This window comes from Rhyacophila brunnea, unplaced genomic scaffold (assembly GCF_057557595.1).
Source record: "Rhyacophila brunnea isolate RB1 unplaced genomic scaffold, BYU_Rbru_1.0 scaffold_18, whole genome shotgun sequence".
In the NCBI taxonomy this organism is placed as follows: domain Eukaryota; kingdom Metazoa; phylum Arthropoda; class Insecta; order Trichoptera; family Rhyacophilidae; genus Rhyacophila; species Rhyacophila brunnea.
Genome location: NW_028232837.1, coordinates 29,599,182 through 29,620,226, shown reverse-complemented (window position 1 = coordinate 29,620,226; position 21,045 = coordinate 29,599,182). Strand labels below are relative to the sequence as shown.

General features: G+C 33.8%; 1 protein-coding gene across 3 annotated transcripts in view; it reads left to right on the top strand.

The window, feature by feature from the left end:
* Positions 1–649: 649 nt before the first annotated feature.
* The window catches only part of Tace (ADAM 17-like protease Tace), a 32,275-nt gene continuing 11,879 nt past the window's right edge, over positions 650–21,045 (top strand). For 2 of the 3 annotated variants that reach the window (XR_015070428.1, XM_085945035.1), the window contains exons 1-9: positions 650–810; positions 904–1,143; positions 4,353–4,474; positions 6,476–6,614; positions 9,357–9,616; positions 12,854–12,913; positions 13,729–13,863; positions 14,794–14,947; positions 19,447–19,682. Coding sequence is in view for 2 of the 3 variants with exons in the window: in XM_085945035.1 (XP_085801161.1) it covers positions 753–810; positions 904–1,143; positions 4,353–4,474; positions 6,476–6,614; positions 9,357–9,616; positions 12,854–12,913; positions 13,729–13,863; positions 14,794–14,947; positions 19,447–19,682 (1,404 nt within the window). In the remaining variant the exon portion in view is untranslated. Of the gene's footprint in view, positions 811–903; positions 1,144–4,352; positions 4,475–6,475; positions 6,615–9,356; positions 9,617–12,853; positions 12,914–13,728; positions 13,864–14,793; positions 14,948–16,561; positions 16,701–19,446; positions 19,683–21,045 lie in introns of all 3 variants that reach the window. The other variant, XM_085945036.1, reaches the window with a different exon arrangement.

Sequence of the window (21,045 nt, the reverse complement as noted above, 5' to 3'; positions counted from 1 at the left end):
TTCACTGCATATGGTATCACTATTTTTATTTTTATTTCGTTGGGATTGAGCTGCTCTAAAAATGTTTATGTTTATACAATGGATAAACAAATAGATTCCAACTCATCTCTGAATTGGTTTTGACACATTTCCGCCATTAATTTACTTCTACAGATCATTTTTTGAACGAATTCTATCACTTTACAATGAGAGAAAATTGATACCTACCTACGTCAAACGTTTCGTAAGAAATAGATGACTAAATTCACTACTACAGAATAACTACTACAAGGAAAACTGTCACATTCAAAAAGAAATGACCATGTGTCTAATAGTCAATTTTGCTTGGCAAAAAAGTGCCTTAATGCAGATAGTCATTTTGATAAATTCGAGATAATAATTATGTTTCCAGGCTGAAATTCAGTTGGTCATTTTTTCCAGACAACCATTATGTTAGTAAGATGTCAAATAGTCAATAAAACCAATTTCGTAAAAAATGCACTTGGTCACTTTCTCTTGTATGACGACGATATGTGAAAACAACTTTCCAAAACATACCTAGACTTTTCCAAAAAATGTTAAAGTTATTTTTTTTGGTGTGAATTTTGATTATGTGCGACCCTTGTACAATCATTAGATCATAGATAATATACGTAATGCTATATTATCTATGATCGCAAAGCTGTTAGCTGTCATATCGATTTGTTTCTCTTTTAGAAAACTTAAAAAAAAAATGTTACCGTAAATACTGCAGATAATCTAAACATCGCAAAATGTTGGCATTAAACATTATCGTATTTAGTTTATTTGTACTTTATATCCCTACAAGAGGTAAGTTCAATGAAATGGGAGTAATGAATTGTTTTCATTACATTTTAAATACTGCTTTATCAATCAAATAACGGCGATTCTCACAACTTCTAGGCTCTATACACAAAAACTTGAAATACTATGAGACACTACACGCGTCAAATCTGAATCACCACGTTGTCAAACGAGGAGCCACACCTTCTAAGCATCCATATAACACAATAAAAGAGGTTAAATTTAGGACTCTAGGAAGAGATTTCAGGCTAATACTCCATCCTCATCATGGTGTTCTACATTCCAACTTTAAGGCTTATGCGGTCGATGGCGATGGGCAGGAAACTACAATACATTTAGGTAAGATCGTACTCCGAAATGGTGAATTGAATAGGATCCATCCCATTAGGTTGGTATCTATTAAGAATTCCACTAGAAATGGTTGCTAGTCATTATCCCAGCCATGCAATTTATAAAAGATAGTTTAACCAAAATAACTATAAAGGTATATGTTCGTGCTACACAGGTTCGATTCCTACAGGGCAATTTCTGAATGAAGCACTATGACCGGTTGCACAAGCCTATTTCTACGGAAGTAGGTATGCGAAAAGTCAACCGCCACTGCCGACTACAGATGGTATTGAACTACATATGCTTTGCCGCTAGAGGTGCTGACGGAAAACGTCAGATATCTAATATCAACGTAATATCGTAGAAAGCTGTATGTACATCTATTGTGTTTTGTCTTTTACATAACTATTACCGTTGAAAGTGTTAATTTGTGTTTAAATCCTTTAAATTGAAGTATTTATTGTGATTTTGTAATACAGTAAAACAAGATGTTTGTTTGCAAAATACACGCTATCCTCCTTTTGCACGAGGGATACGTACCAAAGACTACCGTGCAAAACAAAACCGTGTAAAAAAAGATAAGGTGCCCATTCAAAAATGGTAGATAGGTTCCATTATTTAAAATCAACTCTAAATACGAAATTCTTGAACTCAAAAATAAATCGAATTTATTTATTAATTACACATAAAAATACATAGTTTTCGATTTAAATTAAATTTAGCATAGAGAAATATATTCATTCAGTGTCACTACTTAACAATAAACGTGCCCGTTTACTGCTGTTTTTCACTGGTGAAAAATCACTTCAAATGAAATCAAAAGAAAAATGATTGCTTGAAATATTTAATGACACTGACGCCAAAGCACCGGGCGCGTCTCTCGTATCGAACCCGAAGTGACTGACTAGTGGCGTCATGTATGTACGTATGAAGGGGAGACCGGAGATAATTGAAACACTTTAGGTTTTAGAATTTTTTTCTCCGTACATATTTCAAAATTCAATAATTTTAAGTAAGATATTGATGTCATATCTATTCTAGTTTCTGTGTTTATTTTTATATATGGTCTACAACCATGCATCAAAGAGATATTACAAAACCAGTGATGATTGTGAACGTGTTTCAATTGTCCCCGTGCCTGGGACAATTGAAACAGTACTTAGATTCTATGTCGTCTTTAGTGCTAATAATAAGAAAACAAATTTATTTAATTATGTTTTATTGTAAATTAAAGTGACATGAATTTTTTTTTAAATATTGTAACAACACAACAAGTAATATTAAAGTAAGTAGGTAGTTGGTAAGTAATAGTAACGAGACTAAAACGTAATAATAAAATATAAGTAGTAGTAAAAATTGATTCTGATAAGCAATTATTGTGATATGACGTATAGTTAAATTTTTGTTGAGTGCATGCCTCATGTGACCAACCATGACGATCGATGCACTGGACTAACAGTAGAAATATGTTTCTAACGTCCCCACCTTAGATTGTTTCTATTGTCCCCGCACCATTTTTTTTTAAAAACCATTAATTATTTTGTAAACAACGATCAATTGCAATAATTTAAGCTATTCCACCGAAAGTTAATAGACAAATAAATATATTAATATAATTGAAATCATCTGACTAATGTTTTCTTCAGTCACACTTTTTCGATAAATGCAAAATATTACTTTAATGGTGGGAATAACGTTTTTGCGAGGTATACAGGTCTGCTCTGGACTACGCTCGACGGACGACTACTAAGCGGCAGAAGCTCCCAATGACACTTAGTTTGGCAAACTCTCACGTGATTCGGACATGTAAATCGCCTGCTATAGCCGCTGTTTCTATCGTCCCTTGTTTCTATTGTCCCTGGTCTCCCCTACATATTTCTGGGCGGCATCCAGTGACAACCTATATATGCACCAGTGGCGTGCAGTGTGGTACGGTCCATTGCAACGCAATTTTTTGATAAATATGTACATACATACTTATTTTTATTCTTTTTAGTTTTTTAAACCGTGTTAAAGCAAAAAAATCAGTGTAAATAAAAAACAATCGGTACTTTTTAAACCGTGCAAAAAAACGCCGTGCAAAAAGAGGATCGGGTGTACAACGGAAAAGCCATATTGTAATATTGGATACGTAACTAGCTTATTTGAAGATTAATTAGCTATGTACTTCAACAATGAATGGTTTAATAATGCAACGTTAACGGGTAAGTACTGATTAAATATGAAGTCATTACCCAAATGGATAAAATGTTATTTAATTTCTATGAAATCGACAATTTTTGTTTATGGCTCGATGCCATTCGAAGCTCTGAATACACAATATTTACTTTAAAACTGAAAATTTTACGTGCTTCAGTCAAAGCGGTTTGGCAACGGGTTTCATTATGCTTCATTCAGGGATCGGGCTGCTGCTGGGTGTCTTACTTTTTTCAAAAATGATTTTTTCCATTGGTTATAATATATTTTCTCAGAAGTGCTTTCAGAATTATGTATGTTCAATAATTAGAATGTTACAACCTTGATGTGCTATGTGATGGTGTCTATTCACATAGCACATCAGATATATCAGATCATATCACACAGCCAGGCCATCTCAATTTGGAGGAACTGAATTGTGATAGATTTGTGTAAATACTCAAAATAAATAAAAGCAGAATATTTTTATGCACACAATCAATCTGTCATTTACTATATTTGTGTCGAATTTTAAATATTTATATGAATTTCGTATAATTTTCCATCCATTACACACAAGAGGTTAACACGCTTCTGATCACAGGTCACAGGTTCGAAATTCTCTAACTGGGTAAAATTAGCATCCAATAGTTGACTGAATGACTAAACTAAGAATACTCCTACAATATGGGTGTTGATGTGCTTTGTCTTAGAGAGAAAATCTGAAGTGGATTTGACCGTTTTGAAATCTAATAAGTTAAAAATTAAAACATTGCAAAAAAAGCTGCATTTTTTTGTAATTTGACATTTTTCTATTGGAAAAATTTGGGAATGTCTGAGGATAATAAAACTATTATCCGTGCTATGTAGAAATGTTCGTGGATTTTTTTAACAATGATTTAGAGAAAATGAAATATATACTATGTTCATATATTTTTTTTTATAATTTTTATAAATAAAAAAGCGAAACTCTATTCCTGAGCAGCAGGCAGTAAATCCGCTTCTGGTCAAATTGAGATTTATCATGTTAATTAACTATTTAGATCGTGACAATTTCTACACGGGCCGCGTGTTTGGTGAGACAACATCTGATGTTCGTGTTCACTTAGAGGACGGAGTGATGACGGCATCGATACATTTACCTGAAGAGACTTATCACATTGAGGTATTGACCGACTGTAAACATGACTATAACAAAGACAGCTCAAATCTTTCTCTTCCGCTTTTGTTTACTTCGCAATAGTTTCTTAAGGTTGTACCTCAGTTGATGCACGGTCTAAAAAGATCGTGGCTAGGCGATGCGCGGATTGTGGGTCGCGGGTGCAAATGACGCATGCCAAACGAAATATAATTTGTCATATAAATCCAACATACGTCCATTTTATGTTCTGTTTATTGTTCTATTAGTAACAATAATATATTCATTGACATGTTTTCTTTTTAAAGTAAATGGGTAACGTTTTTAGTCATCTTTACACGATTTAAGAATTAATACGCCCGTCGCCATCACGAAACAAAGTGACGTGTTTCCAGCTCGACGTTCTCTCTCAGAATGCGAGCGAGTCCAAAATTTCGTCGCGCCTATAGTTGAAAATTATTTGCCGTTTCACTGATGTATCCAATGACATTAATATGGACGAAGCATCTGGAAAAAAAAATGACACTCACTTTTTTGTCGTGTCTGCCGAATGGCATAATCTGTTCTAACGCCATTACAATAAAGGTGATATTGCTATAAATTCCCGATGCTTTTTGTTGGGTCTGCCGAATGGTTCGGTTCGAACGGTTCGCTCAAACGAACATTGATACTAGGAACACTGTTCTAACGCCATTACAATAAAGGTGATATTGCTATAAATTCCCGATGCGTGATATCGCATATTGGATATTGCGTGACGTCTACCTATGCACGTGCGAATGTCGCTATGAGTGAATTTACTTGCTAGCTACTGTACTGAGTGCGTCGTCCATTAATAATGTCATTGGATGTATCACCTTAAGTGAGATTTATGGTATTTTATACCTTATTATCCAGGGAAAATAGATGGTTATATAGGTTAGAAATTTACCCAATATAATATAAGATGTCGATTAATTCATAGAGAAGGATTGGCAGATGTATTGAAAATTTGGCTTGGCAGCGGCGCTTGTATTATTTTCGATTTCGATATATCGTGAGAGTATTGCCAGGATTGGAAGATACTCTTTCCCACTTCCTTAAATAAGTATATATTTTCGCAAATTTCAAATACAATGATAGACATTTTTTTCCAATAACTTAGGATAAATTTTATATGGCAACATTAAAATTTCAAGTGTGTTTTGTACCTCGCATCGCGGCAACTCTTTCGATACCTAAGGTTGTTGAAGGGCCGAATGAGCTTATTTTGTCTTTGTTCTTCTTCACAGTAGGAGATAAGATGACTTATAATCTTCCTGCTGTCACTTTTCAAAACTTTTGCCATTATTAACACGTCTAAATGACTGATACCGCGCACTTATAAGAAACGTCAAATGCTTTCAAGGTGAGGGGAATTAGTACTGAAATGCGAGAGGAGGGGATTCTAGTTCTTTCAAGCCACCGCACATTCACTTAAACCTTTTGCTCTCTAGTATCCTGCACATGCAATTATACTGTTGAAACTCATAAACGCACAAGTGATTTTTGTGTACTTACTTTACTTCATCGTTTTTTTTTTCACTTGCAATCAGATCATAATCTTGCTAAAGCTTGAATTGATATAAATACAAAGGATTTCAAGTTATATTCATTTATATTTTCTAGAAAAAATCGTCATTTTTAAATTAGTAGAAATAATATGTTTAAACTATGAATTTTTCATAAATTGTTATGTCATCTGCCAAAGAACCTATTAAACTATATTTTAATGACAAAAATATTTATAAAATAAGTAGAGTCCGTATTCTTTATGCTGGCGTGCGGTTTCCCCCCGCCTCAGCATCTTAACACTGCATTCCCTCTCGTTCCCTCCCATTAAAAACTGCAACAGTCGAATGCGATGATACAATGCTTTCTGTCTGCGTGCGACGTGACGTGAACGCCAGCATAAATAATACGGACTCTACTAAGTTCTGACAAAAATCTGCCTTTCAAAAAAATTCTTTGTACAAAATATTTATTTTTCATAACTACTTTTTTCAATAGCCCTCTTGGCGTCACATTCCTGATCTCAACAACAAATCAATGATTGCTTACAAAGCGTCCGACATCAAATTAACTTGGGAAGGACAAACTGATGAGGGAATTGCGCCGAGGACATGTGGCTATGTCAAAGAAGGAGAAGGTGAACCTTGCTTTTATTAGATATTTATTTAGAAAAAAAGTATTTTGCCAAAACAGCTATTAGCCAAATAAAAAATTATGTACAAAATTATAAACAGTCATGAAATGGATGAAAAAATACTTGATTATTGCTAATAACGAATTCATAACAAAAAAGAAGAATATAAATATCATATGTAATATTAAAGTAAAATAATAAATACAATTATAAATGTAACCAATTTATCATGTCCACAAACACAATGTAGTATAAAAAAGCAATCTTTACGGTACCATGAAATGAGTTAATCGCACAATACACAGCATCATGAAACATCACATCCATCCCGCGATGGGGTATCATGAAGACAGAGTTACGAGTGATATTGGTGGGAACGTGAAAATTAATACTTGCCAGTATAGACGGATTGTAAATGAACTCACGAAGAAGTAAAAGGAAATGCTTTAAAAGAGCAATCACTCTTCGTGTGGACAGGGATTGCATTGTTGGCATACTCAGAAGAAAAAAAGCTGAAAAATTGTTTTGGTTATCATTATAACAGTGATGAGGGGTAATGTACTGATAAATCCAGGGTTCCGGTCTAGCTCAGACAAAGTTCAATTCGAACCCTGGCATCACAATTTTTAGTTAGTAACTGGTAAACTGTCACTTTTTATCTTTAGTATGGTTTTTTTTTAGGATTTGGGCTGGGCAAAATAACGCACCGGAATTAGTTTTATAACGGCAGGGTATATTTACGTGGATTTTATATAATTATTACATTGTTTTATAATTTGTTTTACGGAGGACAAAATTTCGTGAGTTCATTGCTTGACTGTTTTCCGACACTGACGCCATCTTGAAATCCGCTTTCAACGGTTTTTTTCAAGGCGACGTTGCAATATCTCCAACGGTCAAATTATGGCATTGTTGCCATTCAACATATTATTTTCTAACAACTCTTTTTCTTCTCCTTGCACTATCTAACATTCCTCTCTCTCAATTACAATACAAGTTATTTTTCCCATTCATTCTTTATACATGGTATTGCAATTTATTGGCGTTTTGTCTACACATTCTACTGACATGTTTCATACATTATTGTTAGCGACAGTTGGTCACTTTTTATACTGTTTAAGGGGTGAAGCCCAATTTCATTCGTCGTCTCGCATGCTTTCTTACTTATTCACACCTGGTCTTCCACGAACCGTGTCCTCAGTCTCAAAGACACGGGCCGTGGGACTTATTTCTGGAAAGAAACGTCCCTGTGGGTGATCAAGGGTGCGGCTCGGTGCAGTTTATTTGACTACGAGGCAAAGGGCGTGTTCAGGCCACTCTACACCCATAGAAGGTACTCCAGGTATAAGACCCGAAGTCCGAGGTGGTGACAGTACCTACACTAATCTGTGTCGGTCACACTTTATTTGTTTTCATTGAAATAAGAATACAGTTTGCAGATGGTGCTGGTTAGTTTTTAAAACTCAATTAAACCCTGCCTTATCCAAACCATAATAGTTTAGGTATGCTATGGGCGATCCGATAAAAGTAGTGCAGACTTTTTTAGTCATACTTATTTGTTTTCATTGAATTAAGAAAACATATTACATATTACGGTGTTCATTAGTTTTTTTTAAATTCATTAAGCCCTGTCGAACCAAACCATAGCAAAAAAAAATATTCTTCTATCTATAAAATATTTAAAATTACGTATGCTTTAATGGTAAAATTTTAGATATTTTATAGATAAATGAATATTTTTCGACTATTATCTACTACGAATTGAATTATCTACTTGAATTAGGCAGGGTTTAATTGAATTTTAAAAACTAACTAACACTTTCTACACATTGTAGTCTTAGGTCAATGAAAACAAATACATTTGACTGACAAAGTTCAGTGTGCACTATTTGTGTCTTAACAGCCTACGTCCACCCTTCGCTACTGCATCATAATAGATATACAACATCACGCATCCATGTTTAGTTTATGCCACTGTACCACTGTGGGTGTAATATATATCTGTCAATCAAATAGCCTCCCAGGTAATTTAATGAAAAATTTGAAACCCAAGATTTTAACAGTACGATAGATTATAATATTTCTCATGTATTTTGAAATATTATGGAAGTGTTTTGCTGTCTTTAAAATTTGGACATAGAAGAGCTAATTTCTTTGATGACTTTGAATTTTTTTTCTAGCATACATATTTATATATACTGTCGAACAAGAACTTCTTGTCCACATGTTAAAACTGTGAACTAACACGCCCCTAAATTTATCATTTCATTTTACGCTTCCGTGGTGTACAGATCTATAAATTTACATAATTTGATGCTTTTTATAATAAAAATATGTCTAAAACAATCAAGAAAAATATTAAAATTATTATTAGTAAACTTTTTGTTTATACGAAGAAAAAAAGAAGACGTACCTAAAAATTGAGCCGATACATTATTTAAACACACGTTGCCGCCATGACATGTATGTCACTGAGCAGTCTTCTATATGCGACTACAGCGACTTCCGGTTATCAATGAGATCTTGATGTCGGACAGTAGACACATAATCCGTTAACTCTAAATACCTAAATTATTCACTTACCAACTTTTGGCAGCAACCCCACAATATCAAACTTGGAATTGCTAATAGCGGCATTTTTATTTACCCGTTGAACAGTATTGGATTGAAAAATGTGCAAATAATGTATACAGTAACATGAGTCTTTTAGCATATTATTATTATTATGTTTTATATACTTTGCAGAACTGGAATCTGATGATGATGATGATTTGGAAAGTGAACAAGAACAGTCAGAAAAGGATAAATATAAAGAAAGAGCGACTGAGGGTCCCGATGAGGAAAGTGGGCCGGAATTGCTGGCATTGAAGTCCAGGAAGAAAAGGCAGATCGATCAGTATGAATACACACCTACTAAGACAAGGTGTCCGCTCCTTTTGGTTGCAGATTATCGATTCTTCCAAGAAATGGGTGCCAGCAATACAAAAACAACTATTAATTACTTGGTAAGTCGGTTACAGTTTTTTTCTCTTGACTTTTGAAAGACCATAGACCAAGAACCATAAGTGGTTATTACTTCCTCAGCAAAAAGAATGACTTTACAATGTAATTTGAATTTGAAGTTATGTGTTGTATAAGTACTGATTTGTCAGATGTAAAAAATCACTTAGACAGATTTCAAAAGTCTTGTCATTATACCCCGTTGACACGTGCATGTATCTACTGTTGACAGTAAGTATTATCGCTGCCATAACGAGAAAATGTATGGGTAAACATGTATTATCCTGCAGTTGCAAGCTTGCATGCATGAATCAAAAAAGTTTGGAAGCCTCTGAATTTTAATGCGACAGTAGAGATTTTTTCGATCTGCACCTGTGCAGTAGAACGATAGTGGCGAATCTGCCTGCAAAAACGAACTATTCTCATTTTGAATTTTGATTTGAATTTGATTTGAAATTTGATAAAATGACAACATCACGTCTCGCTTACTATTGAAATTTACGTTATCACTGGCCTACTTCGTGCTTAGACGGAGATGGCAGACCGTGATAATGTCAAGGCCAAGAAGCGGGTGTGGGGTGGTAACAAAACACATGGTCGATTGACACAGGATTTATTGTACAGGAAATGAGAAGAAAAACAGAGTCGTGTAAGTCAAAATAAGTAGGGCTATCGAAGCGCAGGCTTGGGGCGCAGGCTCGGAGCGCAGGCCCAAGCAGGGCACTGGGCAAGAGGGCGCAGAGCATGTGGCTCAGGTTGAGACGCAGGCTCAGGCAGGGTACCGGGCACGAGGGCACAGAGCACGTGACCTCGACTAGGTTTTCCTTCTCCTTGGTCGCTGGCTCAAGGGGGAGCGCGAATAACAACCAATATGTCGAGCACGGCGGTGTGTAATGAAAACTTCACGTGTAGAAAAGGAATATTTCGGCACGGTTATTGAATGAAAAATACACAAGCACAAACAATATAGCGGGCACGGGTACGGCGTGTATGGCAAGGCTATAGAGAGATCCTTTCAGTGTGACGGTCCGGGGGGAAAGAGACTCGCTGGGCAGAGCAGGCGCGTTTTCTCTCCTTCTGACCTCTCTCTAATCGCGGCGCTGTCTCGGTGGATGTTCCGCAGCGCCATTTTTCGGATCTGCAACCAGCAGCGTCAAGTCTTGTTCGAGTATCCCATTGTTGGTCATAATATTATATTTAAAAAAAAATGGTTCAAGTATATGCTTGGCTGAAGTTGAAGTAGGCTGCGGCAGGCTGAGGGTTCTGGGAAACTTGCTGGCTCGGTCAGCCCTTTTGCGGTGGTCTCCTGTGGAAGACCCTCATCTGGTATCAACGTGTAAACAATTATTGTCACGATAGTTTCAAACACACACTATTGATGCCAGTAAATCTATGCTAATGCAACAAACAGCTCGTAAAGTAGCTCAATGTAATTGACGCATAAGCAACAATCTGCAACTTTACAGGAATACAATTTGAAAAAATAATTTTATTGGTTTCGTCATATATTTTTCACTAACCAAAAAATAGTAACTTTATCACTTAATAATTTTCTGATGTAATGACATTTAAACCAATCTAATCAATAAATATCATTTCAATGGAATAGATTCTTAGGTTTCCACCATGTATACTTCTTCCTTCTTTCCTCGACGTTTCGGGCTCGTTGTAGAGGCCATTATCAAGAGTTATAATTGTTATAATGAAGTGTAGTGTAGATGTATGAATGCAAATGTCGCTCTAAGAATGCCAAAAGGAATCCGATTAAGCTAAGAGCAAACGTTGCTCAGAGTCGGGGCTTTTTTTAACAAAAAAAGATGCCGGAACTCACTTCTTGCCAAACTTCTTACCTACTAAAGAAAATTATATTCAAATATCATTTAAAGCAACTTTTTCTATGCGACGAAAAGCATAAAAAATTAAACAAACGAACAAATACAAATAAACAGCTAAAGTTGTAAAAAATAAAATTGTAAAAACATATTTTACTTGAATGAAAGTATATAGGGATTTCCATGGCCCCCACATCCTGAAGCGGGCCCCCAGTCCAGGATCTTTTACCTATCACTAAGGTTAAAGGCAGCGTGACATTCTATAGTATCATTTTTCAAATGGTGTTCAAGGTAAAATTAAAGGTATTCAGTATATCAACAAACAACCAAAAAATGCAATTACACAACCACACATTTTGAAATGTTAATACGCCTGAAGGAAATTGCAGGCGATCTTTTTTACGATTAGAGCAAATTCGTGATGTGCGTTTATCTTACTTATCTGGTCGATCCCCCGGGCTAGAGCCCTGTCAGCCCCCCACTCCCTTAGTGTGGGGCCGAGGTGATTTCCAAAGTTCAGTCCAATTTTCGTCTGGCAAATCGTCTCGATTCCTTTTCTTAGTGTTAGAGTATGGCCAAATGTCTTCCACTGAGTAACCACCAATCAACGTATTTTGAAGGATCGTAAAGTGTCAAAGGTGGTCCGATGAGTTTGATGAACAAAAGTACCGAAACTGTGTTGGTCTTCAACGAAGCTCTTACTGGGGTAATAATTTGATTCATTTGTGAAAATTCACATGCACTTGAAGAAATGGTAATAGAATTCAATGCATATATCAAACGCGATAGTTTTTCAGGACATGTCTTTTCATATGACATGATTCAGGAAAATTGTCTTGTACTATGTAAGCGCGAACACTGTTTCGTCTAATCTAATTACGTTTGAAAAGTTAAAAATACCGTGAAAAAAGGTGGCGGAATGCCGTTCCACCGCGTTAGATGACAAAAACCAGAAGTACCGAATTTTGCTGACAGTGCCGGAAGCCATGACATTTTAAACCGTAACCCATCATTACTAATATTTTCAGGGTTTATATTGATTTCGATGGCCTCTTTACCAATCATGAGAAATATCCCTGATTCCTTTTGGCATTCTTAGAGCGACGTTTGCATTCATACGTCTACACTATAACGCATATCTCTTGATAATGGCCTCTGCAACGAGCCTGAAACGTCGAGGAAAGAAGGAAGAAATAAATACGGTGGAAACCCAAGAATCTATTACATTAAAAAAAACGGTGAAAGTCTCAAAAATTACATATTAATAGAATTTACATTTTAGGCTCGGTAGATGAAATCATTCATATCTTATCTGTTTTTATAGTGGTGCATATAAATATTATTCATACAGATTCTCATTCGACTACATATTATCTACAGTTAGGTAAATATATATTTTTTCTTTTTTAGATAAGTCTCATCGATCGAGTTCACAAAATTTACAATGACACGATATGGCAGGACCGACAGGTAAAAATATTTTTGAAATTATATGAAAGTAAAGCTAAAAGAAGGCTACTAAGACTAGTGATTAAATTAGCTGTACATCATTACACATTGCAGATTCATTTATCTGTCAAAAACTGTACGCATCTCGATACAATTTTATCATTCACACTTTACATTCACATTTTTTATAAATTGTTAAGTGTGCAAATGTTTTTACGATAAACCCTGCAATATGAATTTGATATGATGGATGGTATTATTTAATTTAATTAATGCATCCATTGATCATTGTGGACGGTGAAACATGGTCGATTTTTATCGAAATCAAAACATTCATATTATAATGTAAATGTAGTCTATGAAAGGACAGAGCCTGTCAATTGTTATACGAAGATACGAATCATCATTATTTAGAATTGTTAGATGAACAATATTCAGATGAATAGGTGTCACATGTTTATCACGGAATTGTCAATATAACCACCATTTTTCAATGTACAAGCTTATAGAATATTGTTTTTCTATGGCTACCGATTCAATCACAAAAAATATTGTGGAATCACCATCAAGTGTTGTACATAATACTAAAAGCTCATAAGACTAATAATTCTAGTTAGAAAAATTGTTCTCTTCAATTTTTGCTTCTGATGTCGATCAAATGACCACACTATTGTGCTTACAAGAATTCCTGTTGTTTGCACATCTTCCAGCTTCTTTTTCTTCTTCAGCATTCAGATGGTTCTGAGGCATATGTAGCATATGACTGAGCCAGGTCCAATATGGCGGTGCGACGAAAATTGTAACAACTTCGCAAATATTTTTTTTCTGTTTTGTAGGAACAGGATGGTTTCAAGGGTATGGGATTTGTAATCAAGAAAATAGTTGTCCATTCCGAACCGAGCCGGGTGCGTGGCGGAGAAGCTCACTACAACATGATCCGAGAAAAATGGGATGTCAGAAATTTATTAGAGGTAATCTAACTTATCCTATAATTGCATAAATAGGCTTAATTATGTAGATCTAAGATGTATTGTTTTATTTAAAACATTTAAATTTTTTTGGATTGAGTTTTTCTCAGCATTTGATCAAAAAACAATCGAGTGAACATTCATATGTATATAATATAATATAGTCATACTATCGATTAATGGATTATTAAGTGGAATCTTCAGTGAAAAGCAAAACATCCCAGGATTTTGAGATATTTTTTCACAGCAAATAAAATAAAAATACATTTCCGTGAACACAATAACTTAATATTTTTTTCACAATTTTGTTTAGTTATCAAATGTATAGAGGCTTTTTAAAAGCTGTATTAAGCGAAATATTAAAAATTTATTCAGAATATTCAAGAAATAAAAGTGATAATTATTTGTACCTAACCTATTGGTAACTAACTACCTATTTAGATTTTTTATTCACTCAGAAATTGAATTATGTATTGTGATATTATTAATTGCAATAATTAATAGCACCATTTTCTCCACTGTGGAATTATTGTGTAGACACACAGTCAGGGTACGTCTGTCAAAGAGGCAAAACAAATTTTTCCATTGTTTAATCAAAGACGTTATTATGAAATTTCAAAGATATTCCTAAAAATCTTATACTTCTACTTGAAAAAGAAAGTATTACAAATGATAGTTGTCCCAGCACGAAAGCAATGATAATACAAGTATGTTTAGTATGGATTTAATGAATCAAACATGATTATTTGACATCATAATGATTGCCTAAATTTTTTTCTTACATTCACATTTACACAACGGTGTTATTAAATTGAATTTACACCAATGTATTTTAATAAATCTATTTTCTCTATTTGTTTATCATTAAATTTGTACAATTATTATTGTTTTATGAAAGCCTTATGTGTGTCTACATTGAAATGTTGCATGCAGATGTTCTCTCGTAACACCGACAACAAAAACTACTGTCTCGCTCACTTGCACACTCACCAGACATTCTCGAGCGGCCGCAGCTCCGTTCTGGGCCTCGCATATATCGCCTCGCACCGACTCAAGTCCCACGGAGGCATCTGTTCCAACACCAACGGTCCATACCAATTATGCACATACTACATATTATTAATTTTATTAATCTTATGTCCTTAGAGTCTGTGGAAATCATGAAAATTAATCATTCATTTAATATAAACATTGTATTAAATGATAGCTTACATATTTTTATTGAAATCAGAATATGTATTATTGTAATTTTTAAAGATATAACAACACAATTCTTTTTGTTAATTATTTTTAGTTATGGTAACTTTTGCACATTTATAACATAACAAGATGGGTTTTCTTTTACAACATTGTTAATGTCATAACAATAATAATAATAAAATCATTTCCTCAAACAAACGAAAGAATTGAGCAATATCCGCGTGTTGGCTGAGCGTGTAGCCTCAGGCTATTGCTACGCGAAAATCGAGCCAGCTCGCAAGAAAATTAACGTTACACGAGGCAGCCGTGCGCGGCACCTTTGAGCATTGACAAACTGACAATGATTGGATCAGCCGCGGCAACGAATCTCAAATGTGGAAGAATACAGGATAAACTTAAACACGTGTCAAGAATATGTTATACGTTGAATACTGACAACTGCTCTCAGTTATGCATTGACACTCATTTAATATTGGTGTATTGAAGGTTGCAATACACACTATTGCACGTCCATAATGCGTGGTTCATTTTCGTAGGACACTCACACATTCAAAACCCTGCGTCAAAATGTAGTAGTGCATTTATTAATATATTCTGTGGGGCTATTATTGTGAGAAACGCCACAACTCGAATGCTAAGGTAACATTAAATTATTGTGTTGTTATTTCTTTTAACTGTTTCAATCATGTTTTTCCACTAAAAAATAACAACAAAGAAAATTAATACTACATACATACGTAGTAAAATAACAGCCTTGAAGGTGATTGGTGAAATATTTTTTTGATAATATTATAATATTATATTATAAGCTATATCTACGAAATGTAACCACAAATCAGACTGTATAACAATTTATTGGAAAGAAATCTATCTTATTTATGTGTTTGGTGTATTGACTCGAATATAAGGTAAAATGATGATGTAGTCATCAAAAGTTTCTTTGGCAACATTAATAATAACAATATTTATGTGAAATTAGAATGTATAAAAATTCATAATATATTAACAAATCAAACGACTTGTACAAAAGTGAGCTATGAATCGATAACACTATTATCATTCGAAGCGCGACAACCCGCGACAAGCGCGACAACCCAACTCCGTCTACCTTATTTATGGCCTACTTCTAGACTGTTCAACAATATTTTCTTTGACGATTCTTTGTCATTTATAACTTAGATAGTGCAGTTCTTAAAATTCTAACTGATTTAACTGCACTGGAATCTTTTACAGACCATAGAGCTCAGTATTCTGTCTCTTATTTCAATTGCTACCGTCTCTGATTGACCAATAGATTTGATTTAACGTCGAGGTTTCTGAGGCACAGGTGTGCATTTTCTTTTCAAGTATTGCGTAAAGCGTGCTTTTAATTCGTGAGATAGGCTGGAATGGTCAAGGGTAATTTTTAAAAATATACTTATGTTTGGGTCAATATATTACTCATTCCTACTAACAAATAATATTATTACCACTACTAACATACTTATTTATAATGGCATAGGTGTTTAGCCGGGAGTACTCGCACAAAGACTTCTGTCTCGCTCATTTGTTCACCGACTTAAAATTTGAAGGTGGTATTCTCGGTCTGGCGTATGTCGGTTCGCCTAGACGAAATTCCGTGGGTGGAATTTGTACACCAGGTGAAAAATAAATTAAACATACCTGTATTTCTGTCGATCAAATATTATTTTTGTTTTGTGAATGTCACCCGTTTTGTTCTATAATAATTGTAAAAATGCTTTTTAATTGTTATTAGACATCCATATTATGTTTTTTTCTCTTTATTTTCCAATGTGTTTTGGAAAATTTTATATGATTTAGTTGAAAACCCTCAAAATAGACTGATGAAATATAGAGAACTATAGAAACCTAAAATCCTTTAATGCACATTAAATCTCTATTTTATTTTATTTTATCCTTGTCGCAATACATAGTTAATTATATTCTTTTCATTTATTTATTCCAGCTTTTGGTGAAGGAATTTATTTTATAAATTGTGAGTTATATTTATTTCTGTTTTGTTTGTTATGTTTTAAATATAAGTATACCTACCCATACTCTACTTTATTAAATTATTTTTTGTATTAAAAAATCAGTTTTCCTATAACTATACTATTTCTTAAAATATAGTGTATTTAAAACAAGAATATAGTATTTTTTACTGATGTGATTAAGAAATAATTCCATTTGCACAAATATTATTTTATAACAAGTCATTTTATCCTGTACTTTGTATTTTTTGGACTGATCAACAGATCTAGTTCCATGACAGTAGGAACTAACCTCTACTATTTGGCAGAAGCATAGGCCATAGAACTTTTTAGTTAATGCGCAAAATAATATATTTTAAAGAATTTAGCAATATGTTTGACAATTTCAGATATTTTTATATTTATAACGAATTACAATAGAAATCAGTGTGTATGTATTTAGGTTATTCTTTTAAATCTAACAATGATAAAAAAGGTTATAGTATCTATACATAGGTTTTTATTGTAATTCATTGTGAATAGTAAAAATATTTGTTAATTTAATTGTTTCAAATGCATGACTTTTACGCATTGTCTACAGTCGCCTACAAGGTTTGGTTGTCTATGCTCTTGTTACAAAGGGGAGATCGCTTCTTATGGCGGTGGACTTAAATGGAACCTGCGCAGCTATTTTAACATATCATTTAACATCCAAAAAGAGTTACATGTGATAAATATATCACATTTATCACTTTACGTATTCAACCGGTTAATTATGTTAATAAGTTAACTGTCTGAACTGTCAAAAAGTGCTATCTTTTAACAGGCCCTCTCTTGGCTTTGTTAACTTTTAAAGCGAGATAGATTATGTCAATTTTACATATTAAGAAGCAAGATCTGACTCTTTTGAAATATAATTATATCACGGCTGCCGTCTTAATTGATAGTTCCCCGCGAGCTGTCAAATATCGTGTGGCTAGTAACAGTAGGTACAGTAAAACCTCGTTAGTAAGAACACTGATAATTCTAAATTCGCCGTAATTCGAAATTTTCCCGAAAAAAAAGTCCCTTGAACATTATTTTCATATAAAACCATACCTTTAATTCGAATTTCGTAATTCGAAATGATTTTAAAGTCCCTGGCATACAAAAATATTCAATAAATCATAATAAAGTACACTATTTCATGAGCCAGTCATTGAAAATAAAATTGTGACAGACTTTTTTTAAAAAACCAAAAATGACTTATTTTAAGAAGGTAATAAAAATAATCCTGACATTTTGTGACCCAATTCGGTAGGCACATCCATGATCGGAAACAAAATTAATGAAAATCAAAATTTTTTTTTTTTCAAAATTTTAATATTTTTCCTCCATACATTTCATAATTCATAATTCAATTTTTTTTTTCGATTTTCGGTCCCATGGAATTCGTATTAATAAGGTTTTACTGTAGTAACATAATATTTGTTTTATTGCAATTACAATTGTGCTGCAATCGCAATTGTAGGTTATGTTGATATGATGTCAGACGTTTCAATACAAAATTCTTAGGTTTGGGCGTATCCGCCAGCAAGAAAATACTCGAATTTAACCAACATGTCTACGAATTTACCAATTATTTTAGATAACCGCCTTGCGTATGGAATGCCTTCCGTGTTAATTTGGACCAATGAAAATAATGAAAACATGCTAAAGTAATAACTGTTAAGAATAGCTGCACTGGTCTGTTGACCAATTCCCTATTTTTTCTTTATGGGAATACATTTTGTTCTAATAATACAGACAAATTTTAATCGCCATCTAAAGACCACAATTTATTTTTACAACACATGGTTGAGCTGTTAAAACCTCCGATGTGACAAAATTAAATTTTTACAGGAGAGAGAAAAACTAATAACACATAATAAACGGTTTGCCGTCATTGAGTATTTGTAAATAACTCAGATGTGATTACTACTCAAATTGGAGGATATTATGGTATTATTAAAATGAAATACGCTAAATCGGAGGTTGTTCTAATTAATTATATTTTAATTTTGGTGGTTGCCAAAACATTGAGGTTTTTATTAATCTATGTAGTCTAATATAAATTAGCACCAAACATAACAAATCCTATTTTGACAAAATTGTCACATCTGAGGTTTTAAGGACCAGGCCTACTTGAGGACCTTAACAGATAGATAATTTCATTTCAAAATAACCAATAATATCAAATATTTTGTTTAATTCAAAGTAAGTTTAAGGAATATAAATAATTATAATATATAATAACTTTTTCTTCATATTAAGAAAAAATAAACAAAATAAATGTTTTTATATCAACAATTTGCTTTATGTTTTTTTTTTTTAATTTTCCTGTCAAATTAATGCCATGTTATTGATATTAATATTTTTCTGTAATGTGTGTACACAGAATACTTTAAGAACGGGTACACTCTATACTTGAACTCTGGACTGAGTTCGAGTCGCAATCATTACGGGCAGCGAGTGATAACTCGCGAGGCGGATCTTGTGACGGCTCATGAGTTTGGTCACAATTGGGGGTCGGAGCACGACCCGGACATACCCGAATGCTCTCCCTCCGCTAGCCAGGGCGGCAGCTACCTAATGTACACGTACAGCGTCAGCGGATACGACGTCAATAACAAGGTAAATTTATTTCATATTTTTTCAAGTGCATGGCATTGCAAAATAAAGTTTACGAAATTATTTATGTTGTGTAAAGAAATCGGAAGAATTGAGAATGTCAACATTACGTAGGTGGTAATAAGTTTCTTGGAGCATTATGGAATAGTACAAAACTCTCATGAATTATAATTTAAATTCAATTTCCATTAGGTATAATCAGTCAATAGCATTAATGTATTATGTATGTAGATATCACGGCATACTCTTCTAAATGAAATGTTTAACCCTTCTTACGCGGCAACTGACCTTAGACATCCGCGCGGCAGATGACTAAAGTCATTTCGATTTTCGTTTGCCTAGTACTGCTTTAGCCAGGAGCGAAAAATTCGAATATTGATTTAATTTATTCAAAAATCATCCTTCTCCTGACATCTGTCGATGTATAGCCTAAACTTTTGTTCTATCTAATTTAAATAAATATTTTTCGGGAGTGTGTCTCGGATTAAAAAAATATCACTCATCGGGTCACTTCAAATTTGCCGCGTATATTGGTCGGATCGCTAATCAGTGCATGTGCGCTGAAGACATTTTACTGACGTGTTTGTAACCATACGAGTTCGCGATATAAAATGTTTTTTTTTTTTTTGAATTATTAATAACCATGTCCTTGCTTTTTCGTACAAGGTGGTTGTTAGTAATTTTGAACAATCCAATCACAACACCCAGGCTTTGAGAAATACACATAAATATCCCAGGAATCGAACCCAGAAACTCTCGGGTGGAAGGCAAACGCCTTACACATTGCTCCACGAGAGCCGCCTGATATAATATGTTATATTGTTTTTTGGTGATTGAAAAACTATTTGGTGCGTAAACTGTTAAATTGAATATTTGAAAGTTACATTGATCAAAGTGAATTTAAAAAACATATTTACAAAAGGAATGCTTTTGGAGGTTGCATTCATTTGTCTAGCTGCTAGTATAATATTATTATCCTTGAGTTAATAGCTTCGGAAAATAATTTGAACAAGGTTTAATTTAAATATACGAGGCGATTTAATATTTCTCTTTGTTTATCATTGACTAAGATTCTTAAATACTATTTTCTTGTTATTCTTTTCGGTAAAACGGACAAAAATTATTTATTTACCCGAGTTATCAGTCATTTATTAAGAAAAGATACGTCAAGTGAATTGAATTAAGTGAATAAACATTTTCACACAATCGAAAATTTCTGTATCGGAAAAATTAAAAACATTTTGTGATAGCTACGTATATTTTGTTCGATTTTTTGTGATTGTGAGTTGAGTGAAAATCAGTACTACGATGATTCAGATACTTCCAGTGCCCCATCAGAAAGTGCTAATGCCGCGGCCAATAATTC